Source organism: Symphalangus syndactylus, chromosome 24, assembly GCF_028878055.3.
Source record: "Symphalangus syndactylus isolate Jambi chromosome 24, NHGRI_mSymSyn1-v2.1_pri, whole genome shotgun sequence".
Classification (NCBI taxonomy): domain Eukaryota; kingdom Metazoa; phylum Chordata; class Mammalia; order Primates; family Hylobatidae; genus Symphalangus; species Symphalangus syndactylus.
The window spans coordinates 23,474,825-23,501,957 of record NC_072446.2 but is presented as its reverse complement, the minus strand read 5'-3'; the positions used below and the strand labels follow the sequence as shown (position 1 = coordinate 23,501,957).

Here is a 27,133-nt window from a genome sequence, read left to right as displayed (position 1 = left end):
ACTCTGTCCTTGGCCTTTGGGCCACATTCCGTGGACTCCTGGTAAAGTCTCACTTCTCCCTTCCCTTCCATCGAAAGAGGAAAGAAGGAGAATTTAATGGCTGGGCACAGTGGCTCATGCCTATAATCCCAACACTCTGGGAGGCTAAGGCAGGAGGATCACTTGAGGCCAGAAGTTTGAGACCAGCCTGAGAAACGGTGAGACCCCATCTGTCCCCCTCCCCATCTCCCCTTCAATGAACTTTATTACTTTCTCCTGCTAGGCTTTCCATATTGATCATGTTTTTGACTCTTGCTATTTCAACCATTCTTCAGCCATTAATTCGCACAATAACCCCCATAAAGTAGGTACTATTATCATCACCAGCATCCCTCCTTTTTACAGAGACGTACAGGCTCAGAGAGGTTGACAAACAACTTAGGACACTCAGCTGGATTTGAAGCCCTGCAGCCTGGCTCTAGAGCCCGCCTCCTAAACACTGCCCAGATCTAGACTGGCACCGTGCCTCACATCTGTAACCCCAGCTCTCTGGGAGGCCAAGGCAGGCAGATTGCTTCAGCCCAGGAGTTCGAGACCAGCCTGGGCAACACAGTGAGACTTTGTCTCTATTTATTTACTTTTTATTTATATTTTTTTTGAGATGGAGTCTGGCTCTGTCGCCCAGGCTGGAGTGCAGTAGTGCAATCTTGGCTCACTGCAATCTTGGCCTTCCAGGTTCAAGCAATTCTTGTGCCTCAGCCTCCTGAGTAGCTGGGACTACAGGTGCGTGTCACCGCGCCCAGCTAATTTTTGTAGTTTTAGTAGAGACGGGATTTCGCCATGTTGACCAGGCTGGTCTCGAACTCCTGACCTCAGGTGGTCTACCCACCTCAGCCTCCTAAAGTGCTGGGATTACAGGCGTGAGCCACCGCATTCAGCCTTGTCTCTATTTAAATAAATAACTGCCCAGCTCCACTTCCAATTCATGTCTTCCACTGCAACCTTGATGCTCCCTTCAGTCTTGCCCTGGAGAGGAATCTCACACAGGGGAAGGGCTGCTCTGACGTGCTGGAGAGCAGATGGACAGCGGTAGATAATATGGGGGGCCCTGGCTCCTGTGGACAGAGAACACACTTAGCACAGGACTAACATTTGCAGGCTCTAGGGCAGAAATACAAATGTCAGCTCACATGCTCTGAGGGTCAACATTGAAAAACTATATGTAAAGCTTTTGAATAAGACATTCTATCTTCCTTCCTTTATAAATGTACCTTTGTAAAGATCTGGAAGAGCAGGTCAAAGATGGAATTCTCAGGCTCCTCAGAGCTCCACATCAGAAAGCATCAGCACCGGGTGGCTGGCCCAAGACCAGCACCCTGCTCTCTCCACCTCAGGCTTCACCCTGCACCTTAAGGCTTTGCATGTGTGCATGGAAGCCCAGTCCTGTCCAAACCCCTTGCAAACCCCTTTCTGACCCAAGTCACCCTTCCAGCATGGGAGTGCTCACAAGCTGCTGTGCAGCCCACCCTCTGAAGAAGTGACCCAGGCAAGGGTCTCCACAGGCCAGGGGCCTATGGGTCGGGAATTCCAGGGCTCTGTGCAACTGCAGTGTGGTCTCAAAGGGAGTACGTAGCACGTGTTCTAGATGTGCACACCCATTCGGCTCACGGGCAGGAGGGAGCAGCTGGAGGAGGGCCAGGATGAAGCCCTCTAAAGCAAGGGCACAGCAAAGGTCTGCAGGCTTGCCCAGGTCTAAGGCAGGTCTAAAAATCCCACTTCAAGAGATGGAAAAAATATAATTTCCCATCAAGAAGCATGAAAAATACACTTCTAGGTCAGGCGTGGTGCCTCACACCTGTAATTCCGGCACTTTGGGAGGCAGAGGCAGGTGGATCACCTGAGTTCAGGAGTTCAAGACCAGCCTGACCAACATGGTGAAACCCCATCTCTACTAAAAGCACAAAAGTTAGCTGGGTGTGGTGGCACATGCCTGTAATCCCAGCTATTTGGGAGGCTGAGGCAGGAGAATCGCTTGAACCTGGGAGGCGGAGATTGCAGTGAGCCACTGTAATCCCAGCATTTTGGGAGGCCAAGGTGGGTGGAACAGTTGAGCCCAGAGGTTTGAGACCAATCTGGGCAACACAGAGAGACCCAATCCCTACAAAAAAATTTAAATATATACATTTAAATTTTTTTAATTAAAAAATATAAAATAAGGAAATAGAGGACATAATATATTACCTACAACTTATATCCCAATTAATAAAGGAGATTTCCCATTTTGTATGAGTAGATTTTTTTGTTTTTTTGAGATGGAGTCTCGCTCTGTTGCCCAGCTGGAGTGCAATGGCACAATCTCAGCTCACTGCAACCTCTGCCTCCTGGGTTCAAGCAATTCTCCTGCCTCAGCCTCCTGAGTAGCTGAGATTACAGGCATGCACTACCACGCCCGGCTAATTTTCATATTTTTAGTAGAGATGGGGTTTCACCATGTTGGTCAGGCTAGTCTCAAACGTGTAGATTTTTATAACATATAAACATCTATTTAAACAGAAATAGGCCAGATGCAGTGGCTCATGCCTGTAATCCCAGCATTTTGGGAGGCCGAGGCGTGCAGATCACCTGAGGCTAGGTCAAGACCAGCCTGGCCAACATGGTGAAACCATCTCTACTAAAAATACAAAAATTAGCTGAGTGTGGTAGTGGGTGCCTGTAGTCTCAGCTACTTGGGAGGCTGAGGCAGGAGAATTGCTTGAACCTGGGAGGCGGAGGTTGTAGTGAGCCAAAATTGCGCCACTGTACAGCCTGGGCAACAGAGTGAGATTCCATCTCAAAAAAAAAAAAATTAAAGTGCCTCCATTTTAAAAAAGATAAGAAACAACAATAATATACTTCTCAATGTTAGCTGTTAACACTCTTCTGCATCTCAGTTGGGCTTGAAAAGCGAGATTGAGACATAAGACTTGTTCTTTCCCAGCATAACCAGATGTGTCCATGCCTTTCTGGATCCAAATAAAATGTAAAGTTATCTTCCTCAAGGAGCACACCATAGACAATGTGTCTTTTCAGAATGTCTTTCCTTACATTAGACAGATTGGGGTTTTTTTTTGTTTTTGCGCGGGGGTACAGAATCTCGCTTTGTCGCCCAGGCTGGAGTGCAGTGGCGCGACCTCAGCTCACTGCAACCTCTACCTCCCAGGTTCAAGTGATTCTCCTGCCTCAGCCTCCCAAGTAGCTGGGATTACAGGCGCCCACCACCACACCCGGCTAATTTTTGTATTTTTAGTAGAGATGGGGTTTCACCATGTTGGCCAGACTGGTCTCGAACTCCTGACCTCGGGTGACCCATCCTGTCCTCCCAAAGTGTTGGGATTACAGGCGTGAGCCACCACGCCCGACCTAGACAGATTGTTTTATAAGGGTTTAGAAAGAAAGGAAACTACATGAATGAGTACTTAGTCTCCTGCTCCTTGAAGTGGATGAATTGTTTTCTTTGGTTTCCAACACAGTCTGTTAAGAGTTGTAGCAAGCCCCAAGAGTATGTGCATGTAGTGGAGCTGGGGTGGGGAGGATTCCCAAGGGAATCTTTAGCTGTCACCCATGAACCATGCAGAGTGGAGGACACTCAGCCTTTCTGTGGCTCTCACCTGCATGATTATTCCAGTGGCTGCAAAGGGCGATAGGCAGTAGGAGGAGACACCCCGTGACACCAAGAGCTGTGTCCACAGACGATCATCTTGGCACAGCTTGAGGGTTTTCTACAGAAACTGGCAGAGATGCTAGACAGACACAAGATGCCAGCCAGCCTCCTTTGCGACTGGCTCTTAGAGGTGGAAAATGGTAAAGTCACCAGGCTCATTCTCTCTAGGACTACAGGAACATGTTAATTATATTAAAGCAGATTAGTGGGCCGGGCGTGGTAGCTCCCACCTGTAATCCCAGCACTTTGGGAGGCCGAGGCAGGCAGATCATGAGGTCAGGAGATCAAGACCATCCTGGCTAACATGGTGAAACCCTGTCTCTACTAAGAATACAAAAAATTAGCTGGGCATGGTGGTGGGCGCCTGTAGTCCCAGCTGCTCGAGAGGCTGAGGCAGGAGAATGGCGTGAACCCAGGAGGTGGAGCTTGCAGTGAGCCGAGATCATACCACTGCACTCCAGCCTGCGCAACAGTGTGAGACTCTGTCTCAAAAAAAAAAAAAAAAGCAGATTAGAACGATTAAGACGATTACTGGTGATTACTGGTACTATTGCTGCAATAGTAAAAATACATCTTTTTCACCAATGTCTTTTTTTTTTTTAAATGTTCCACCGTCTTCTGACCATCATGGTTTATTTATTTATTTATTTATTTATTTTTTGAGACGGAGTCTCACTCTGTCGCCCAGGCTGGAGTGCAGTGGCGCAATCTCGGCTCACTGCAAGCTCCGCCTCCCGGGTTCACGCCATTCTCCTGCCTCAACCTCTCCGAGTAGCTGGGACTACAGGCGCCTGCCACCACGCCCGGCTAATTTTTTGTATTTCTAGTAGAGACGGGGTTTCACCATGGTCTCAGTCCCCTGACCTCGTGATCTGCCCGCCTCGGCCTCCCAAAGTGCTGGGATTACAAGTGTGAACCACCGCGCCCGGCCGGTTTATTTTTATTTTTATTTTATTTATGTATTTTTTTTTTTTTTGAGACACGGTCTCGCCGTCACCCAGGCTGGAGTGCAGTGGCTCGATCTCGGCTCACTGCAGCCTCTGCCTCCTGGATTCAAGCGATTCTCCTGCCTCAGCCTCCTGAGTAGCTGGGACTACAGGCGCATGCCACCACATCCGGCTAATTTTTGTATTTTTGTAGAGACAGGGTTTTACCATGTTGGCCAGGATGGTCTCGATCTCCTGACCTCATGATCCACCTGCCTCAGCCTTCCAAAGTGCTGGGATTACAGGCGTAAGCCACCGCGCCCGGCCTCACCAATGTCTTTCACTCATGTACCTTTCTCCATGGACTTCACTTATTTATATACGGCATTTCATTCAACATGCAACAAACATTTATTGAGCAGCTACTGTGTGCCTCGTGCTGGGGGTACAGCTGTGAATACCATCTATACGGGGCTAAGTGCGGTGGCTCACACCTGTAATCCCAGGACTTACTTTTTTTGAGATGGAGTTTCGCTCTTGTTGCCCAGGCTGGAGTGCAATGGCGAGATCTCAGCTCACCACAACCTCTGCCTCCCGGGTTCAAACGATTCTCCTGCCTCAGCCTCCCAAGTAGCTGGGATTGCAGGCATGCACCACCACGCCCGGCTAATTTTGTATTTTTAGTAGAGACGGGGTTTCTCCATGTTGGTCAGGTCTCAAACTCCCGACCTCGGGTGATCTGCCCGCCTCGGTCTCCCAAATCACTGGGATTACAGGCGTGAGCCACCATGGCCAGCCCTATCCCAGTGCTTTAGGAGGCTGAGGTGGGAGGATCACTTGAGGCCAGGAGTTTGCCTGGGCAACACAGTGAGAGCTCATCTCTACAAAAAAAATTCAAAATTAGCCAGGTGTGGTGGCAGGCACCTGTAGTCCTAGCTACTCAGGAGGCTGAAGTGGGAGGATTGCTTTAGCCTAGGAGGTTGAGGCTGCAATGAGCTATGATTGTGTCATTGCACTGCAGCCTGGGTGACAGAGCAAGACCCTGTCTCTTAAAAGAAGAAGAAGAAAAAAAAAGCCCTGGCCAGGCGCGGTGGCTCACGCCTGTAATCCCAGCACTTTGGGAGGCCAAGGCTGGCGGATCACAAGTTCAGGAGTTCAAGACCAGCCTGGCCAATATGGTGAAACCCTGTCTACTAAAAATACAAAAATTAGCGGGGCATGGTGGCAGGCACCTGTAGTCCCAGCTACTTGGGAGGCTGAGTCAGGAGAATCGCTTGAACCTGGGAGGCAGAGGTTGCAGTAAGCCATGATAGCGCCACTGCACCCAGCCCTCCAGCCTGGGCGACAGAGCAAGACTGTCTTAAAAAAAAAAAAAAAAAAGAAAAGCCCTTGCTTTATAGAATCCCTTAGGTTATGGATGGGGGGAGGAGGGCAGGGGTTTAGGAGGGCAGAGGCGGAAGGAAGAACAAAATAAACAAAGAAGAGACAATTAGTTGAAGAGTGATAAATACCATAATGAGGAACACAGATTCAGCAAGCGGCTGCTGGCTTGTGACCCATGGAAATAGGGTTACCAGATCAAATACTAGGCACCCAGTTCAATGTGAATTTCAGATAAGCAATGCATGATTTTTAAGTATAAATATATCCTATACAGTATTTATACTAGAAAATTATAAATTTTTTTCTAAAATTTACATTGACCTGGGCAGCCTGCATTTTATTTGCTAAACCTGGCAACCCTAATTTGTGTGCTGGGTGGTGGTGAGTGGGCAATTTCAGATAGGCCTCTTTGTGGAGGTGACATTTGAGCTGGAACCTAAATGTAAAGAAGGAGCCAGTCACTCAGGAATCTAGAACATCCCAGCACAGGGAACAGCAAGTATAAATGCTCTAAAGTGGAAATAAGCTTGGAGCTTAGAGGAATAGGAAGAAGGCGGGGTGGAGGAGCTGAGTGAGAGTGAAGAGAGGAGGGAAGCGGAAGGTGATGAGGGCAGGCAGGCTGGCAGGGGCCAGATCCCATATGGTTTGTGGGCTGTAATAAGAGTACCCAAACTTACATATCAGGCCAGGCGCGGTGGCTCACGCCTGGAATCCCAGCACTTTGGAAGGCCAAGGTGTGCGGATCACTTGAGGCCAGGAGTTCGAGACCTGTCTGGCCGTGTCTCCCTCTAAAATAGAAGCTCCAAGAGGGGCAGGAAGTTCTCTTCCGTCTTAGACCCTATGTGCATGACCTTGGATCGATCAACATTGAACACCTCCTACGTGCCAAGCCCTGACATCAAAATAGATCACAAGCCAGCAGCCGCTCGCTGAATCTGTGTTCCTCTTTAGAAAACGGGAACCGTGAAGCCTGCTGGCATGGTCAGAGCCAAAGAGCATTGTCACTTGTGACATCAGCGCAGAAACAGAGCGAGGCCCGGATTGGCCCTTCGAACTTGGGTGAGGCCAGAGCATTCCTGGCCCCGCCCCCTGCAGCGGGCCGCTCGCGCATGCGCTCTGGCCTCAGGCTCGCTGTCGCGCCATTTTGCCGGGGTTTGAATGTGAGGCGGAGCGGCGGCAGGAGCGGGTAGTGCCAGCTACGGTCCGCGGCTGGGGTTCCCTCCTCCGTTTCTGTATCCCCACGAGGTGAGGCGCGGGGCGTGCACGGCCTACCAGAGTGGCTCATGGGGCCCAGCTGAGGAAGGGATGAGGCGCTCCCGGTACTAACGAGCGCTAGGGAGTGAGAACCGCGCCTCTAGGCAAGAGCGGAATGTGGGCCCGGGGCTCGGGCGGTGCGCTCAGGCAAGGTCTTCGTCTTCCTTAGGCAGCGCTTGCCTCGCCTCGCGGCGTCCGAGGTCTCTGGCCTACGCTCGGCGGCCCCACGGCCTGTGAGGGGTGAGGGCAACTGAGGTGCGGCCTAACGCGAGCCTGCGGATTGCCCGCCCTTTCCTCTCCATCACGGCGCTGATTGGCTGCGCCGCCGCCTCTCCGCTCGGGAAGGCCGCTCCTTATTGGTCGCGCTCGCGTGTCCATTCTCTGCGACGGGGGCTGCCAGCCGCGCGAGCTGGGTGTGCGGCGGCGAGGCCTGCCCCGGCGGGGACTGTGGGCGCGTGGAGCTGCGGCTGCCGCGCGATCGCCCCTTGCCCTAACTCTAGTGAAGCCCCCGAACTCACCCTTCTCTAACCTCTGTACTTGAATCCCTGACTGTAAAACGGGCTTCGTGATCTCACTTTGCTGGATTGTTTGTGAGAATTCTAGTCGGTACACCCGGGACATAGAAATCCCCTGTAACTGAGGGGTTTCCTCATTTTGGGAGAAACGCTGTGCTGTGGTGGTTCGGAGCATAGACTTTGGAATTAGATCGCCTGGGTTCATTCCAGACGTAGCCTCTTTTCAGGGGTGTAACTTGAGGCTGGTCACCTCATCTCACTGAGCCTCCATTTCCTTAGCTGCAAAATGGGGTTAATAACAGAATCTACCTCGTAAAGTGGCTTTGAGGATGCGCTGAGTTATTTACCGTGGTTTACAAAGGTTCCCTGGGAGCTGACGGTTGTTTATTCATCTCTCCCACCCATCTTTCTCCTCAGCCATTGTGGCTTTCTGTTTCTTCCATATTCCAGGCTTATTCCGATTTAAAATTATTTGCACGTGCCTTTTGTTTGCTGGGAAATTACCAACATAATTTTTGCAAGGCAGGCCCCCTCTCCCAAGTTTCCCTCACCGTAGGCCTCCCGTAACCAACCTCTTCTTTTTTTTTTTTTTTTTTTTTTTTTTTGAGAGAGAGAGTCTCGCTCTGCCTCCCAGGGTGGAGTGCAGTGGCGCGATCTCAACTCACTGCAACCTCCGCCTCCCGGATTCAAGCGATTCTCCTGCCTCAGCCTCCTGAATAGCTGAGACTACAGGTACGCGCCACCACACCCGGCTAATTTTTGTATTTTTGTTAGAGATGGGGTTTCACCACGTTGGTCAGGCTGCCTAATCAACCTCTCTAGGACCTTTCTTCCATGGCTCTCCATCAACATCACCTGGTTTTAGTTACTTCATAGCATTTACTAACAATTACTTATTGCTTACTTGTTTGTTACCTTTCTCAACTGCTAGAATGTAAGCTCTTTGAGAGCAAGGACCTTGTCTGTCTTCTCTCTCTCTGGTGGGTGCCATCCCACCTGTGCTTGCCACATGGTAGATGCCCAAGTATTATTCTTCCTTGGAGGCACAGAAGGGGACCCTTTAGTCTTGGATTCCACCAATTGCCCTTTTTGTCTTCACCTTGGGCCCACATAGTCAGATCTTTGGCCTTTCTTTGTGTGTGTGTCTTTTTTTTTTTTTTTTTTTGGCATGCTTTCAGAGGATCCTAATGGACCTAGTCTCTCCCCTCCTACAACCCTTTATCTTTCACTTCTTACCATCAGTGCAAGGGAAGTCTCTCTCCCCTTCTGATTACTTCTGCTGGTTGGGGTCTGGGACAGGATTGGATGGATGCAAGAGCAATGCTCTAGTTTTGGAATTAATTTGTTTCTTTATTCATTTAATAACTTTATTGAGCATCCACTTAATCTCTGGGAATATAGTGAAAAAACAAAAATGGACAAGGTCCCTTCCCTTGAGGACCATGTATTCTCGTGGGCGAAAGAAAAAACATTAGATAATTTCAGATAGTGACAGAATTATGTGACAGGTGAAGAAGGCTTTTCTGAGGAGGTGACATTTGGATAGAGACCAGCCATTAAAAGGTGAGGGGCAGAATATTCCAGGTAGAGGGAATAGAAGGCTCAAGGCTCAAGGACAGGAACCGGCTTGGAATATTGAAATATTTGAGGAATATCTTAGGTTCCTAGAGTGTTATGTGAAGGGAGAAGTATCCAGGACCTGGATTATGGAAGGCTTTGTAGGCAATGTAAGGAGTTTGGATTTGATTCTAAGTGGTATATTCCTATGGTTAGAAAGCAGAGGGTAAGTTGAGGTGTTGGGATATGTTCTTCATATGTGGGTGCCAGATAGTTTTCATTCATTGGATCTCTTTCCCTCTTCCCAAATGTAAGGCCTCGGGAATGGTTCTCTAATGTGTTGAGGACATACCGAAGAAAAAGGCAGACATCTTGGGTCAGCTTATGTCACAGATGTCTGTGAGATGGCTTTGGAAAGTAAAGCTTTTATTACAGAAATCTCCACCTGTAACTGAAGGCCTGTGGGAAGATGCCAGACTTAGGTCTGGCTATTCATTCAACAAGAAGAACTTGGAAATTTAGATGTCTGTCTTAACTGATTTATTGTGATGCTTCTTTAAATTTTTTAATTGTGTATTGGTAGAGCTTTCCAAAGATAGTTACGTGGAGAAAGAAAAGTATCACCCCCTCATTTAAAGGTGATAAAAATGAATTATTCTCTTCTCCCTCCTTTTTTTTTTTTTTTTTTTTTTTTTTGAGACACCATCTCACTGTGTTGCCTGGGCTGACCTGGGCTGAGTCTATCCACCTACCTCAGCCTCCCGAGTAGCTAGGACTACAGGTGTGCACCACCACACTCAACTAATTATTATATTTTTTTTTGTAGAGATAGGGTTTCACCATGTTGCCCAGGTTGGTCTCAAACTCCTGGACTCAACCAATCTGTTTACCTTGGCCTCCCAAAGAGCTGGGATTACAGGCATGAGTCCCCTACCTGGCCAAAATGAATTTTTTGTTTCTAGTTTGAGTCATTTTTAGATCGGTAGCACTTTTTGCATTTATATATTGCGAATATTTCAGAGTGTCAAAGTACCTTTACTTGTGGTCGCATAAGATAATTAGAGCTTGATCTTGTTGATAATTATGAATACCTGTAAAATGTTCTCTAAAAGTCCCTGATTTCTCTTATATTCTCAAATCAAGTATAAGCTTAGAATTCGGTTTTATAGACTGTATCAGTAAGGCGATATAAAAAGGATTTGGTGAGAAATAGTTCCTTAAAGAATATTCCCAAAGAATAAACTTTGGAAGGCCAAGGTGGGCGGATCACTTGAGCTCAGGAGTTCCATACCAGCCTGGGCAACATGGGAACCCCGTCTACAGAAACAACACAAAAATTAGCTAGGTGTGGTGGTGTGTGCCTGTAGTCCCAGCTACTTGGGAGGCTGAAGTAGAAGGATGGCTTGAGCCCAGGAGGCAGAGGTTTCAGTGGGCCAGAATTACACCACTGCATTTCTCCAGCCTAGGTAACAGACCCAGACCCTGTCTCAAAAAAGAATATTAAGATTCTGGGATCTATGTAGTATTTTAACTTTGAGGGATTATAACATGCATATTTATATAACCCCTTACTTTTTTTTAAACTTAAAAATAGTCCTACCCTAGCACCTCAACTTCATCATTTTAGGTTTCATTCTATTATGTGGTTTTATTTATTTTTATTTTATTTTATTTTATTTTTGGAGACAGGGTTTCATTCAGTCACCCAGACTGGACTGCAGTGGCAAGACCTCAGCTTATTGTAGCCTAGACCTCCCGGGCTCAAGCAATCCTCCTGCCTCAACTTCCCTAGTAGCTAGGACCACAGGAGGGTATCACCAAGCTCAGCTAATTTTGTTTTTTTTTTTTTTGAGATGGAGTTTCACTTTTGTTGCTCAGGCTAGAGCTAGAGTGCAGTGGTGCAATCTTGGCTCATTGAAACCTCTGCCTCCTGGGTTCAAGCAATTCTCCTGTCTCAGCCTCCTGAGTAGCTGGGATTACAGGCGCATGCCACCACGCCCGGCTAATTTTTTTTTTTTTTTTTTTTTTTTTTTTTTTTTTTTGTATTTTTAGTAGAGACAGGGTTTCATCACATTGGTCAGGCTGGTCTCGAACTCCTGACCTCAGGTGATCTGCCCACCTCGGCCTCCCAAAGTGCTGGTATTACAGACATGAGCCACTGCGCCCGGCCTGAGCCCAGCTAATTTTTTAAATTTTTTGTAGAGACAGGATCTCACTATTGTTGCCAAGTCTGGTCTTGAATGGTCCCTTGGGGTCAAGCAATCGTCCCATCTCTGCCTTCCAAAGTGCTGGGATTACAGAAGTGAGCCACCTTGCTCAGCCTGCTGTGGTTTTAGAATCTAAAAGGTTGTGTCCACCTCTTTCTGTTTGACACAGTCAACCAACCAAAATAAAGATGAAGAATAATATTTTTGATGGAAACATCAAAGGTATCTAGCTTTTTTAAAATAGTACAACAAATATATAATGGGTGCTCATCACTATTGTAAGGTTCTGGGGAGAGAGCAGTGAACAAACCATAAAGTCCCTACTATCAATGGAGTTTACAATCTAGTGCAGAGAGAAGCACAGTAAATGACAAAAGAAATTAATATGCCTGATAAAATTTACTTGGAAAATAGTAGAGTAAGGGCATGGAGAGTAACTGAGGTGAATGCTCTTTTAGATAGGATGGTGCAGCAAAGCATCTCTGAAAAAAAGATGACATTTGAAGAGTCCTTCCAGGCAGGGCACGGTGGCTCATGCCTGTAATCCCAGCACTTTGGGAGGCTGAGGCGGGCAGATCACCTGAGGTCAAGAGTTTGAGATTAGCCTGGCCAACACGGTGAAGCCACATCTCTACTATAAGTACAAAACTCAGCTGGGCGTGGTGGCACACACCTGTAGTCCCAGCTACTTGGGAGGTTGAGGCAGAATTGCTTGAACCTTGGAGGCAGGGGCTGCAGTGAGCTGAGATCACGCCACTGCACTCCAGCCTGGGTGACAGAGCAAAGACCCCTGTCTCCAAAAAAAAACAAGAGTCCTGAATGAGAATGAAGTGGGCAGTGCGAACCTTGTAGCTTTCCATGGGCAGAGCTCTGCAGGCAGAGGGAACAGTAAGTACAGAACCCTGAAACAAAAGTAAAATCACTGGCATGTTTGAACAGGTAATACAGGATAAATCTTATCTTTTTTTCAGAGACAGAGTCTCACTCTGTTGCCCAGATTAGAATGCAATGGCATGATCATAGCTCACTGCAGCCTTAAAATTCTGGGCTTAACCAGTCCTTCTGCCTCAGCCTCCAGAGCAGCTGAGACCACAAGTGCTCGCCACCATGCCTGGCTAATTTTTTTTGTTTATTGTAAAGACAGGGTCTCACTATGTTGCCCACGCTGGTCTTGAAATCCTAGCCTCAAGTGATCCTTCTGCCTCGGCCTTCCAAAGCGCTGGGATTACAGGCATGAGCCATTCTGCCAGGCCAGAACAAATCTAAAAATTCACTTTCTTGAAGTGCTTTTGAATAGACAGATTTAGTTGTGGCAGTTAAGTTGGTCATTTGTTCATCTGACATTCATGCAACTGAGTTCCCACATTATGTTGGGGCTGCTAATGATTGATCTGAAGGGATAGTCTCCAGTCTTGACTGGAAACTCATGTTTTGCTGGGTGACTGACATGTTGTGACTTATCCTTTAGTTCATACAACAAATGCTTACTAAATATGTACTGTGTGCCAGGTAATGGTGAAGGCCTGAGCATACAGACAAAAGTCCCTGCCCTCAGGAGCTTGCAGTCTAGTGTGTGTATGAGACGACAAAGAAGTTGAAGATGATTTCAAATGAGGGTAATTGCTAAAACAAGGATGATGTAGATGGTAATCGTAGAAGGCCTTTTTGAAGAGTTGACAGTGGGCTGAGTGCTGAATGGTGTCCATTATCAAATTAGAGGATGAGCATTATTGTGGTCAGGGAGAACTCTTGTGGCCAGTTTGTAGAACAGAAGGCTTTTGTGCCTGGAATGTAGCAAGAGCCAGGAGGAGGTAGGAGATGAGGTCAATAGATGCCAGATTGCTTAGACTCTGCTGTGGTAAGGGATTTGGTGGTGGTGGTGGTGGTGGTGGTTGTTTTGGAGATAGGGTCTCACTCCCATTGCCCAGTGTGTAGTACAGTGGCCTGATCACAACTCACAGCAGTCTCAACTTGCTGGATCTACAGGTGTGTGCCACCACACCTGGCTAATTTTTTGTATTTTTAGTAGAGACAGGGTCTTGCTGTGTTAGCCCAGGCTGGTCTCAAGCCGGCTAAAGCAATCCGTCTGCCTTGGCCTCCCAAAGTGCTGTGCTAACAGGTGTCAGCCACCGCACCTGGCCAGGAGTTTGGGTGTTTAATACAAGTAATTATGAGGAATCTAAGGAGTTTCAGTTGAGAAATATACAAATGCTAGAGAAACGTAATGAAGAAAGTGAAATGCAAATTTATTAAGAAGTGTATTTTTAAAAATCAAGAAAATAAGCCCTGTGTGGTGGCATATGCCTTTAGTCCCAGCTATTCCAGAGGCTGAGGCAGGAGGATTGCTTGAGCTCAGGAGTTAGAATACAATCTGGACAATACATTGAGACCCCCTGTCTCTTTAAAAAAAAAAAAAAAAAAAAAAGGACAAAATAGATCTGTAAATCTCCCCCTGCACCCTCCCCACCCAAGTTTCTAACAATCTGCCTTGCATGAATCCCCAAAGGTAGAAGAAATTTGCATATGGCAAAGAAAGGCCAATTTCCTTTAACTCAGATACACTGATGTTAATGATATAACTTGACCACAGCAAAGTAACTTTTTTTTTTTTTTTTTTTGAGACTGAGTTTCTCTCTTGTTGCCCAGGCTGGAGTGCAATGGCTCAATCTCGCCTCATTGCAACCTCTGCCTCCCGGGTTCAAGCAATTCTCCTGCCTCAGCCTCCAGAGTAGCTAGGATTACAGGCATGTGCTACCATGCATGGCTAATTTTTAGTAGAGACGGGGTTTCACCGTGTTGGCCAGGCTGGTTTCAAACTCCTGACCTCAGGTGATCTGCCGTTCTCAGCCTCCCAGAGTGCTGGGATTATAGGTGTGAGCCACCACACCTGGCCCAAACTTTCATGATTTCATAACCGATCCACCATTTCAACACAGAAAAAAAGGAATAGGAAAATAAATGGATTAAATCATTGCTTTCCAAAGTGTGTTCTATTGAAAAGGGGTTCTATAGCCAAATAATAGGAGAGACTGGGCAATCCTCCCACTCAGTCTCCCAAGTAGCTAGGACTACAGGGCCACACCACTACACTGGCTAATTTTTTGTATTTTTAGTAGAGATGGGGTTTTGCCATGTTGCCCAGGCGGGTCTTGAACTCCTGGGCTCAAGTGATCTGTCTGCCTCAGCCTCCCACCAGTGAAGACTCTGGATTAATTGATGTAAACCAGTAACTTTTTGAGTTTAAAGTGCTTTGTATTGTGAATCTCCAAAGTGGGGCAGGATATAACGTGTAGCATTTTCCAAACTTGTGATATAAAAAACCATAAAGGGTGTAGCCTCCCAATAGATTGTATGTGTGGTTTAATGGGACTTGATTTTCACACCTATAGAGTGGTACACCTGGATTAGAGGGAGTGATTAGGTAGGTGGTGGGATCTACTCAGTCAGTCAGAACATTAGCTTCCTGTGATAAACACATTTTCTAATTAAGGGGAAGGACTGCAGCATGTAGAATACAGATAATTCTCTTTAGAAGGTTGGGGTTTCTGGCTGTTGGGGAGTGCCCTGCATAAGCACAGCATTAGATAATATTTTCTTATTTTCTGGCTCGCCGCTGCTCAGTTGTCCTCTGGCTGCCCTCTTTTCACATCAGCCTTTCTATTATGTTGTGAGTGCTTTCACTCTCGGTCAGCCCTCTGTCATTTCCACCTAAGAGGCAGCCTTGGGTAATAGAAAGAGGGTAGAACTATGGAGTTGGGCTGATTTAAATCTGATCTTTATTTATTTATTAATCATATATGACTTAGTCAACCTGAGTGCCCTTCTTTGTGTGTAAAATGGTTGTGTGGAATAAATGATATGAAGCCTATGAAAACATCTAGCATCATGTACCTGGTTCATGCATGTGACACTTCCCCCATTCTGCAAACCATTACCAGCCCAAAGGTCCTCTCCTCCACTTTCATTACATTTTTACCCACTTCAGAAAACCTTCATGGCTTCCCCATACATTAAATCATGGCACTCTTCAGCCAAGTATGGAGGAACCTATATGATCTGATCTTGATCTCCTAGTCCACTATTCTCTCTTTCCATCTCTGTTACTTTGCTCTCACAATTCATTTTGGCAGATGCGCCCTCATTCTACTTTGCCTATTCAAATATACATATTTTGGGTTCAGCTCAAGGCTCAGGCTCTGGGAAACTCTTGGATGGCCGAATAACCCCGTGACTCCCTTCTTAACTTTCTAACGTTTAAGATGCTGTCTTTGTGATTCATTTGGCAGTTCAGAGGATAAATGTTTCAGAATTTGGGATTTTTTTTTTGGATGCACGTACTGTGGATTACACAACATCCCCAGTGGGGCTTGGGGTTGCACCCTGTAATCAAATGTATTGATATTTCTTTAGTGAAACAAATTTGCATACTAAGTGAGATAAATCTATGTTGATAGCCTCAGGCAGTTCAGGCAGGTTTTGTTGCCAAGTGAGTTTGCCACAAACTTGTTAAAAAAACAAACTTTTCAGTTTTTTGATTTTTGGATTTCATCACTTTAGTAAAGGGTATATAGGCCTGTACTTGGCATTTCAGTTGTGTCTTGTCTTCCGAACTATTACAGAAGCTCCTTCTAGGACAGGAACTTGATTGCATATTGTCATAGACATTTTAAAAATAAATGGGTCCTGGCGTGGTGGCTCATGCCTGTAATCCCAGTGCTTTGGGATGCCGAGGCAGGAAAATTGCTTGAGGTCAGGAGTTCAAGACCAGCCTGCACAATGTGGTGAAACCCCATCTGTACAAAAAATACAAAAATTAGCCAGGCATGGTTGATTGCGCCTGTAGTCCCAGCTACTTAAGAGGCTGAGGTGGGAGGTTGGGGCTTGAGCCCTGGAGGTTGAGGCTGTGGTGAGCTATGATCATGCCCCTGCAGTCCAGCCTGGGCCACAGAGCAAGACTCTGTCTGAAAAAATAATAAAATTTTTTAAATTCCTGACTGTAAATGTATAATAGATATGTGATTGTAAGATTAGAAAAGTATGAAAAGAATAAAACTCTCCTTATATCTATCACCTAGATGTTATCACTGTTCTGCATTTTGGAGTGTGTTTTTTGTTTTCTTCTATATGTGAAGTTTTTTTGCATAATTTGAATTATGATATCCTTGAACTTTTTCCACTGACCTTTTTTACATTTTACAAAAATTGTGTGTTTAATTTTTTTCTTTTTCATAGAAACCTCTGGTTAATTTGGTGCATGATTTCCCTGAAAGGGCTCCACTTTCCCATCTACGTGTGGCTATATATCTAAAAGCTGCCTAATGGGATCTAAGCATAAGTGGAGTTTTCTAAAATTGCTTTTTTTTTTTTTTTTTTTTTTTTTTTGAGACAAAGTCTCACTTTTTCTGAGGCTGGAGTGCAGTGGCACAGTCTTGGTTCACTGCAGCTTCTGCCTCCAGGTTCAAGCGATTCTCCTGCCTCAGCCACCCAAGTAACTGGGATTACAGGTACATGCCACCACGCCAGGCTGATTTTGTATTTTTAGTAGAGACAGGATTCACCATGTTGGCCAGGCTGGTCTCAAACTCCTGACCTCAGGTGATCACCCCCCTCAGCCTCCCAAAGTGCTGGGATTACAGGCGTGAGCCACCATGTATTTAGGCCGGGGCCTAAAATAGCTTTATTGAAGTAGAATTTACATACTGTAAGATTTATCCATTTTAAGTGAACTGTTTGGGAAATGTTAGTAAAATTTATGTAGGTTATGCATGTGTCACCACAGTCCAATTTTAGAACACTCTGTCACCCCCAAAAAGTTCCCTCAGTTTGCACCTAATTTTATCATCTCACCAACAACTTGAAGACCATAAAGCTCAATTGATAAGATTCCCAGGATTTGTGGTCTGTTGGTAATCATGCACATCTGACACTTGTACTCTGTGTATGTGCTGTTTCTGTGTTTTTTTTTTTTTTTCATTTTCCTTTTAATTGGGTGGGTTCAGACTCCTTTTTTTTTTTCCATTTTTAATTGACAAAATTGTATATATTTGTGGTATGCATGTTTTGAAATATGTATACATTGTATAATGGCTAAATCAAGCTAATTAACATATATATTACTTCACATGCTTGGTGTGTGTGTGTGTGTGTGTGTGTGTGTGTGTGTGTGTGTGTGTGTGGTGAAAGCACTGAAAATATACCCGGTAATTTTCAAGTGTACAATACATTATTATAGTCATCTTGTTGTACAATAAATCTCTTGAACTGTGTATTTCTTAGCCTATGTTGTTACTAGTTAAATCGATGTGGGCCATTTAGTTAGCTTAAAATTTGTGGGCTGGGCACGGTGGCTCACGCCTGTAATCCTAGCACATTGGGAGGCCAAGGCAGGAGGATCACTTGAGTCCAGGAGTTTGAGACCAACTTGGGCAACATTGTGAGACCCTGTCTCTACAAAAATTTTTTTTTAATTTATCATCTGTTATATGTGAAGTTTTTTGGTCAGTCATAAGCATATTCTGTGATTTAGTTTTGTTTAAGCTTTAAATATGAAAACTTCTAGAATCATAATCTTAGCTGTCATCTTCTGAACTCTAGAATTTATCTCCCTAGATGCAAATTCTTAGCACATTGTTTGTAGTATTTGCGATTACATGTTGTACATGAAGGAATTTCTTGTTTCTTTAATCTCAGAACTTTATGTGGGATGTTTATTTGCTGTTTAAAGTTTTAATTTCTCATTGTGGGGCTTTTTTTTTTTTTTTTGAGACAGGGTCTTGCTCCGTCACCCAAGTTGGAGTGCAGTGGCACCATCTCAGCCCACTGCAACCTCTGCCCCCAGGCTCAAGACATCTTCCCACCTCAGCCTTCCGAGTAGCTGGTACCAAAGGTGCCCACTACCACGCCTGGCTAATTTTTTGGGTTGGTTGGTTGGTTTTGAGACGGAATTTTGCTCTTATCGCCCAGGCTGCAGTGCAATGGTGCGATCTCAGCTCACTGAAACCTTTGCCTCCCGTATTCAAGCGATTCTTCTGCCTCAGCCGCCTGAGATTACAGGCTCCTGCCACCATGTCCAGCTAATTTTTGTATTTTTAGTAGAGATGGGATTTTACCATGTTGACCAGGCTGGTCTCAAATTCTTGACCTCAGGTGATCCGCCTGCCTCAGCCTCTCAAAGTGCTGGGATTACAGGCATGAGCCACCATGCCCGGCTTCAATTTTTTTGTAGTTTTGGTAGAGACGGGGTCTCGCCCTGTTGACAGGCTGGTCTCTAACTCCTGAGCTCAAGGAATCCACCCGCCTCAGCCTCCCAAAGTGTCGGGATTTACAGGTCTGAGCCACTGTGCCCGGGCTCCTTATGGGGCTTCTTTAATAAGTTCCTCCAGTTATTTTTTTTTTCTTAACCTTTATTAGCCCTTTCCCATAGCATTAAATCATATAAACTTCTTGGTGACTTCGAGCGGTCCTTCAGCATTTTTTTCTATGACTATATTTTTGAAGTTTTGGGATTTTTTTTCATCTCGCTTATCACAGAATTGTCTCACTGTTGTTTTTGGGGAAAAAGGCACATCTCATTTGCTGGGCTCTTGTCTCAGTCAGGTTTACTGCCCATATAAAAAACAACAGATGGATGACTTTCAGAGAGAAAGACCCATAATATAAACGGATTTTTTTAAATGTAAATCACTTTTTCTCTAAGTGACCAGTTACCCAAACCTCATTTTATATTTTAGATCCTATAGCAATGGAACTCAGCGATGCAAATTTGCAAACACTAACAGAATATTTAAAGAAAACCCTTGATCCTGATCCTGCCATCCGACGTCCAGGTAAAGAAAATAAACGTTTTTTGGTTGATTAATTCCTTCAGGGCAGGTGAGAGAAACCTATGTATTATCTGCCTCCTTATAAATATATTTTAAAAAGATTCATACTTGGGTTCTCAAGCATAGTTTATAAGTGTTACAGCTGCTATACCATGGTGTGTTGTTTTTTGGAGTAAAATAGCTTTTTTTGGCATCTTCTGGGATTAAAAAGTACTAGTTTAGGGATAAAAAGTACTGACATGTTTAGAATGCTTTGTCTTTGACTTTTTCCAAAATACCCACTTAAAACATGCCTGCTTTAGGCCGGATGCGGTGGCTCACGCCTGTAATCCCAGCACTTTGGGAGGCCAAGGCGGGCGGATCACGAGGTCAGGAGATGGAGACCATCCTGGCTAACACGGTGAAACCCCGTCTCTACTAAAAATACAAAAAATTAGCTGGGTGTGGTGGCGGGTGCCTGTGGTCCCAGCTACTCAGGAGGCTGAGGCAGGAGAATGGCATGAACCCGGGAGGCAGAGCTTGCAGTGAGCCGAGATTGCGCCACTGCACTCCAGCCTGGGCGACAGAGCAAGACTCCATCTCAAAAAGAAAAAAAAAAAAAATGCCTGCTTTAGAGATAAAATAATTAGGTCATAGAAAGGAGAGTAATTGCCTAAAAAGTGATTAAGTGAATGAAACCAAGTAATCAGTTACTGTCTCTTAATTTTCTGTTGGGTTTGATTTAACTAATATAGTTTAAGACCTAGAGCTTTTTTTTTCCTTCCTGAATCTGACCAGAATTAAACTTAGAATTAAAATTTTGTACTTGGGTGTTCTGAGGACTCAGATGTTAAGTTAAATGAGGGAGATAGGCCAAGTGGAGACTGGTAATATCAGGAGAATACATGCCCTGATTAAGTGGCAAGTACTTTTTGGAACTAGCTAATTTTGGAGATTCAGACTAGTTTTGCAAGATCAGATTTCCAATTTTGCTTGAAAAATAAGGATATTTATATGAAGTGCCCTCATTTTTAAATGTTAGCAAGTAACTTCAAAAGATTTTGGGGCCGGGCGCGGTGGCTCACGCTTGTAATCCCAGCACTTTGGGAGGCCGAGGTGGGCGGATCACGAGGTCAGGAGATCGAGACCATCCTGGCTATGTGGTAAAACCCCGTTTCTACTAAAAAATACAAAAACTCAGCCGGGCATGGTGGCACACACCTGTAGTCCCAGCTACTCGAGAGGCTGAGGCAGGAGAATTGCTTGAACCTGGGAGGTGGAGGTTGCAGTGAATTGAGATCGCTCCATTGCACTCCAGCCTGGGTGACGGAGCGAGACGTAGTCCCCCAAAAAAAAAAAATTTTTTTGAAACACAGCCAGGGATGGTGATCACGCCTTTAATCCGAGTAATTTGGGAGGCCAAGGCAGGAAGATCACTTGAATCCAGGAGTTCGAGACCAGCCTGGGCAACATAGCAAGACTCTGTCTCTACAGAAAATTTAAAAATTAGCCAAGTGTGATGATGTGTGCCTGTAGTCCTAGCAACTGGGGAGGCTGAGGCAAAAAGCTTCACTTATACCCAAGAGGTCGGAGCTGCAGTGAGTTATGATCATGTCAGTGCACTCTAGCCTGGGTGACAGAGGGAAATCTTGTCTTTAAAAAAAAAAAAAAAAAAAGGCCAGGTACATTTGCTCATGCCTGTAATCCCAGCATTTTGGGAAGCCAAGGCAGGCGGATCACAAGGTCAAGAGATCTAGACCATCCTGGCCAATGTGGTGAAACCCTGTCTCTACTAAAAATACAAAAATTAGCTGGGCGTGGTGGTGCATGGCTGTAGTCCCAGGTACTTGGAAGGCTGAGGCAGGAGAATTGCTTGAACTCAGGAAGCGGAGGTTGCAGTTAACTGAGGCCACTGCACTCCAGCCTGGTGACAGAGCAAGACTCCGTCTCAAAAGAAAAAAAATTGGCCAGGCACATGTGCTACGCCTGTAATCCCAGCACTTTGGGAGGCCCAGGAGGGCAGATCACCTGAGGTCAGGAGTTTGAGACCAGCCTGGCCAACATCGTGAAACCCTGTCTTTACTAAAAATACAAAAATTAGCTGGGCATGGTAGCATGCGCCTGTAATCCCAGCTACTTGGGAGGCTGAGGCGCAAGAATCACTTGAACCCAGGAGGCAGAGGTTACAGTGAGCCAAGATCACCCAGCTGCACACCAGCCTAGGTGACAGAGTGAGACTTCATCTCAAAAAAAAAAAAAAATTTTTGAAATACAGTGCAAGCCAAACTACTTCTGGGCCGGATATATCCTGTGAGCAGTCAGTTATTGATCCTTGATATGGGCCATATTAAAATGCTCTTAACCTGTTTCTTCAAAACTTACCAATGTGCATGCTCATAGAGGATGTTGGAAGGGTTCCATGAGGAAGAGAATGTGTGTTATATATTATGTATGATGACTAGAATCGTGAACATGTTAGTGCATCTATCCTATTCTAGAAAAGTCTTTGTGATTTCTGAGAGGGAAAATTAGTTTATTAGTGTGTAAAGAAGTAATGTGTTCCTGGATAAAGGGAAGTTAATGGCTCTAATCTTTAATCTTCTTAGACTTTCAAAGAAAGCCGTTGCCAACACTATTAAAATTTTTTTTTTTTTTTTTTGAGACGGAGTCTCACTCTGTCGCCCAGGCTGGAGTGCAGTGGCACAATCTCGGCTCACTGCAAGCTCCGCCTCCCGGGTCCATGCCATTCTCCTGCCTCAGCCTCCCCAGTAGCTGGGACTACAGGCGCCCACCACCACGCCCGCCTAATTTTTTGTATTTTTAGTAGAGACAGGGTTTCACCGTGTTAGCCAGGGTGGTCTCCATCTCCTGACCTCGTGATCCACCCGCCTCGGCCTCCCAAAGTGCTGGGGTTACAGGCGTGAGCCACCGTGCCTGGCAAAAGAATTATTATTATTACTTTTATTTATTTATTTATTTTTGAGACAGAGTCACTCTCTCGCCCAGGCTGGAGTGCAGTGGCGCCATCTCAGCTCACTGCAAGCTCCACCTCCTGGGTTCACGCCATTCTTGTGCCTCAGCCTCCCGAGTAGCTGGGACTACAGGTGCCCGCCACCACACCCGCCTAATTTTTTGTATTTTTAGCAGAGACAGGGTTTCACTGTGTTAGCTAGGATGGTCTCCATCTCCTGACCTCGTGATCCACTCATCTCGGCCTCCCATAGTGCTAGGATTACAGGCGTGAGCCACCGCACCTGGCCAATTATTTTTTTTTTTTAATAATGTGTGAGGCAAGGGTTCTGTTGCTTTATGAATTCAAGACAGAGTATAAAAATAATCTGGTGTTTCTAGGAAGTTAGGAACATGGCATTTCTCAGGGATTGAGACTGACTGACTAGACTGACTCGACTAGACCTTTTGAGACTCCTTGAGTGTGCAGAAACATATGCATATGAATACTGTGGTAAGTTGGAAGAAATGAACACAGAAAGGAACAGACTCAAACTCACTTCCTGGATATTGATTACAATTTAGGAAAGAGACTTGGCAATTTGTATGGGCTTTTCCTCAAATCATGGATGTAGTGTGTTGCCCTGTACAAAATGCTGGCTACTAAGTGGAGGAAACAAATTGTTCTGTACTCATATAAAACCATAGTATGTCCCCTCCTGGAAAACATTTTTCAGTTTAACAGTCCTCATCCTTCAAGAAAGACATGATAAGCACAAAGGAAGGAGAGTTTGAAAATATCAGTGAAACTCTTGGGACTCAATCAGAAAGAGGGAAGGTGTTAAATGATACATGAAATTAATTTTTCAAAAAATATTGGAATATTGGGTGTTGCCCTATGAAGCCAAAGGTAGAAAAAAATTACGAGAAATACTGTACTGCCATCACATGTGATCATTAACCTAGGAAATTTATCCCAGAATGTAATCTGGGTCGAAAATATATTGGTAAATTTTTTGGATAAATTCATTGCTGGTATTAAGAAATTTTTAGGTTTTTTTTTTTAGTTTGACAAGAAAGCTTAGGGCTGGTAAGGTAGACTAAGGACTGCACTAAAACTTTCTCAGTAGTGAAGCCTAGCTGTGTGATCTTGAACAAGTTACTTAATCTTGTTTTTTAAATGCTATCTACTGCCTTGGTTTTTTAAATGCTATCTACTTTTCTGGGTAATAGTGACAACTAAATGAAATTTTATAATTTTATATATATATTTATATCTATATATATGTATGTAAATCGCTGGACCCATATGGCTAATAATAATATATTAGGATGAATTGACTCATTTGCTCTTCATCACTAGCCTATTAAAGAAATATTACTACTACTAATAATAATACTCCTTTCTGAAATAAGACATGGGTATATGAATTCTTGAAGTCACTTAATCTCTCTGGGAAGCAGCTTCTCTTGCAGATGAGATGATCATCCAATTAGGCCACTTTATAGGTTTGTAAGAATCATGTGAGTTAATTGATGGTAAAGTGATTTGAAAACTGAAGCATTATATAAGTTTAATGTGACATATAATCCACTTAATAGATAAGAGAAGTGAGGCCCTGTAGACCCACAAATAACCTAATCTTTTCTCTTTTTTTGATATATATATATAATATATATATATTTGATATATATAAGGTGGAAAGATTTTTATCTTAGTCTTCTAACATGAAAATTATTTTACAGCTGAGAAATTTCTTGAATCTGTGGAAGGAAATCAGAATTATCCACTGTTGCTTTTGACATTACTGGAAAAGTCCCAGGATAATGTTATCAAAGTATGTGCTTCAGTAACATTCAAAAACTATATTAAAAGGAACTGGAGAATTGTAAGTATTTTGTGAATACATAATTTAATACCCTGTATGTTTATAAGGTTTATATAAGCAGTGTTCTTCAAAGATAAGGCACGTGCTTGTAGTCCCAACTACTCTGGAGGCTGAGGCAGAAGGATCACTTGAGTCCAGGAGTTCAAGGCTGCAGTGAGCTACGATTGCACCACTGTACTCTAGCCTTTTAGTGACAGAATGAGACCTTGTCTCAAAAAAAAAAAGGATTCATATATGGATCAAAGATAAAATTAAACAGGACCCTTTTCCAAAGCTTCTGTTATTTCATTTGAATTTATATAAATTTGTCCAGCTTCATACCTCGGGTTGCTAGGGAGTGAGACTTGGTCTTAATCTCCATTATGTTTGGAATTTACGCTTTACTCACCGCCTACTGAAGAGACATTGTGGGAAGACAGTCTGAATAAATGAAGTGATTTCTGATGTTGGAAAAATAAAGCTGAGAAGAAATCAGATACATAGAAAATTTGCAAAATGCAAAATAATTTAGATTTCAAATTTTTGATAAGGTATCTTGCCCTATGTCTTGTGGGATATGTATATATATACTAATTTTGAGATTAAACCTATTTTATAACAGGTTTAATGATTAGTAAATTATAAATTAAGAAACAGGCATTTTTTTCCTTAGCTTAGGATAGTGGTTCTCAACTGGGGGCAGTTTGGCTCACCAGGGGACATTTGGCAGTATATTTGGAGACATCATAGCTGGAGGATTGCAACTGGAATCTAGTGGGTAGAGGCCAGAGATGCTGCTAAGCATCCTACAGTGAACAAGATAGCTTCCTACAACAAAGAATTATCTGAGCCAAAATGTCAGTGATGCTAAGGTTGAGAAGGCCTGGCTCATGATAGAGAAAAAGATGAGGCTTTTCTACAGTGATAGCAGTTACGATGTTACAAAGTATTAGCAGTTGACAAAAATCATCAGTTTATCTAAAAAGTCAACTTTAAACTGCTCAAAAACTTCTTAGAGTCTTACTTTTTTTCTCATTCCATAAAAGAGAGAGTAAATATTGTTTAAGCCTATATGATTTCTCAAGTATCACCATGAGTGGTAAAGAAACCTTAGAGGCCGGGCTTGGTGGCCATGCCTGTAATTTCAGCACTTTGGGAGGCTGAGGTGGGTGGATTGCTTGAGCTCAGCAATTCAAGACCAGCTTGGGCAATAAAGTGAGACCCCATCTTTACAAAAAATACAAAAATCAGCCAGGCATATGGTGGTGCACACTTGTAGTCCCAGCCATTAGGGAGGCTGAGATGGGGGGATCACTTGTGCCTGGGAGGCAGAGGTTGCAATGAACTGAGATCGTGCTACTGCACTTCAGCTTGGGCAACAGTGCCAGACACTGTCTTTTAAATCTCAGAATGTTTAAAAGTCCATCTCTACTGGTAGACATGCCAGCCCTCTCCCTCTGTTTTGGTTTGTAAAACTAGTGAGACTTAGAGAATCTCTTTGGGTGATATAATCTAGGATGCATTCTAACTAGTAATGGTCAAGAAATTTTCATAGAGAACTGGGTATGGTGGCTCACGCCTGTAATCCCAGCACTTTAGGAGGCTCAGATGGGAGGATTGCTTGAGGCCAGGAGTTGGACCAGCCTGGACAACAAAGTGAGACCCCCTTCTCTACAAAAAATTTAAAATTAGCCAGGTGTGGTTGTGTGTGGTGTGCATCTGTGATCCTTGGGAGGCTGCAGTGGGAGGGATTGTCTGAGTCTGGGAGGTGAAGGCTGCAGTGAGCCAAGGTTGTGTGCTACACTCCAGCCTGGGTGACAGATGGAAACCCAGTCTCAAAAAAAAAAGAATAAAAAAAATTGGAAAGATTTTTGTTCTAAAGTGAGAGTTAAATTGAAGCTTTTGAGGATGTGTGTGGATTAAGTAGCATATTATCTATAAAGATTTTAATTATGTGTCCTGATTAGTTTACATATAAAATGAAATTTTTTTTTTTTTTTTTTTTTTTGAGACGGAGTCTTGCTCTGTCACCCAAGCTGGAATGCAGTGGTGTGATCTTGGCTCATTGCAGCCTCTGCCTCTCAGGTTCATATGATTCTCCTGCCTCAGCCTCCTGAGTAGCTAGTGTTACAGGTGCCCACCACCACGTCCAGCTAATTTTGTATTTTTAGTAGAAATGGTTTCACCATGTTGGCCAGGCTGGTCTCAAATTCCTGACCTTGAGTGAGCCATCGCACCTGGCCTAAAATGGAAATTTTTTTTTTCTTTTGGAGACAGAGTCACTCTTGTTGCCCAGGCTGGAGTGCAGTGGCACCATCTCGGCTCCCTGCAACCTCCGCCTCCCGGGTTCAAGCAATTCTCCTGCCTCAGCCTCCCGAGTAACTGGGATTACAGGTGCCTGCCACCATGTCCAGCTAATTTTTGTATGTTTAGTAGAGACATGGTTTCACCATGTTGGTCAGGCTGGTCTCAAACTCCTGACCTCAGGTGATCCACCTGCCCTGGCCTCTGAAAGTGCTGGGATTACAGGCGTGAGCCACTGCGCCCAGCCTAAAATGGAAATTCTTAATTGGCATCAAGGAGTAAGGGAAGTTCACTAATTTGTGTGTAAAATATTTGCATTTGGGAGGGAATGTACATTTTTCTGGGAAAAGGATTCACCCTGTCATCAGATTATTGAAGAAATCTGTGACCCATTCATGTAGAGGGAAACTAAAGAAAGACCAAACCTTCCTCTATTTGTTTTCTTAGAAAACCAGTAAATAAAAAAACAGTTATGTTTTACCTAAAGTCACGTGGACATGAATGTGGATTTTGTGTTAATTCCTCAGTTACTGCTTTGCTTTTAGGTTGAAGATGAACCAAACAAAATTTGTGAAGCCGATCGAGTGGCCATTAAAGCCAACATAGTGCACTTGATGCTTAGCAGCCCAGAGCAAATTCAGAAGCAGGTAATGTCGCTCTGCTTTTTAGATGGGCTCCTCTGTAAAGCT

At 44.4% G+C, this 27,133-nt stretch overlaps 1 protein-coding gene and 1 long non-coding RNA gene across 4 annotated transcripts in view; one reads left to right on the top strand and one right to left on the bottom strand.

Annotated features, from left to right (window-relative positions):
* Positions 1-209: 209 nt before the first annotated feature.
* On the bottom strand, positions 210-7,092 carry LOC134735813 (uncharacterized). The gene is made up of 3 exons (XR_010119329.1): positions 6,662-7,092; positions 3,627-3,841; positions 210-1,094 (listed from the first exon to the last, which is right to left on the bottom strand). It is a non-coding gene; the product is annotated as an uncharacterized lncRNA (long non-coding RNA).
* CSE1L (chromosome segregation 1 like) overlaps positions 7,056-27,133 on the top strand; it is a 50,906-nt gene continuing 30,828 nt past the window's right edge. Inside the window, exons 1-5 of one of the 3 annotated variants that reach the window (XM_063633380.1) lie at positions 7,099-7,233; positions 8,366-8,489; positions 19,252-19,347; positions 24,019-24,161; positions 26,990-27,091. In XM_063633380.1, the coding sequence (XP_063489450.1) occupies positions 19,263-19,347; positions 24,019-24,161; positions 26,990-27,091 (330 nt within the window). In that variant the 5' untranslated portion in view covers positions 7,099-7,233; positions 8,366-8,489; positions 19,252-19,262. Of the gene's footprint in view, positions 7,234-8,365; positions 8,490-19,251; positions 19,348-24,018; positions 24,162-26,989; positions 27,092-27,133 lie in introns of all 3 variants that reach the window. The other 2 variants (XM_055265518.2, XM_055265519.2) reach the window with 2 other exon arrangements.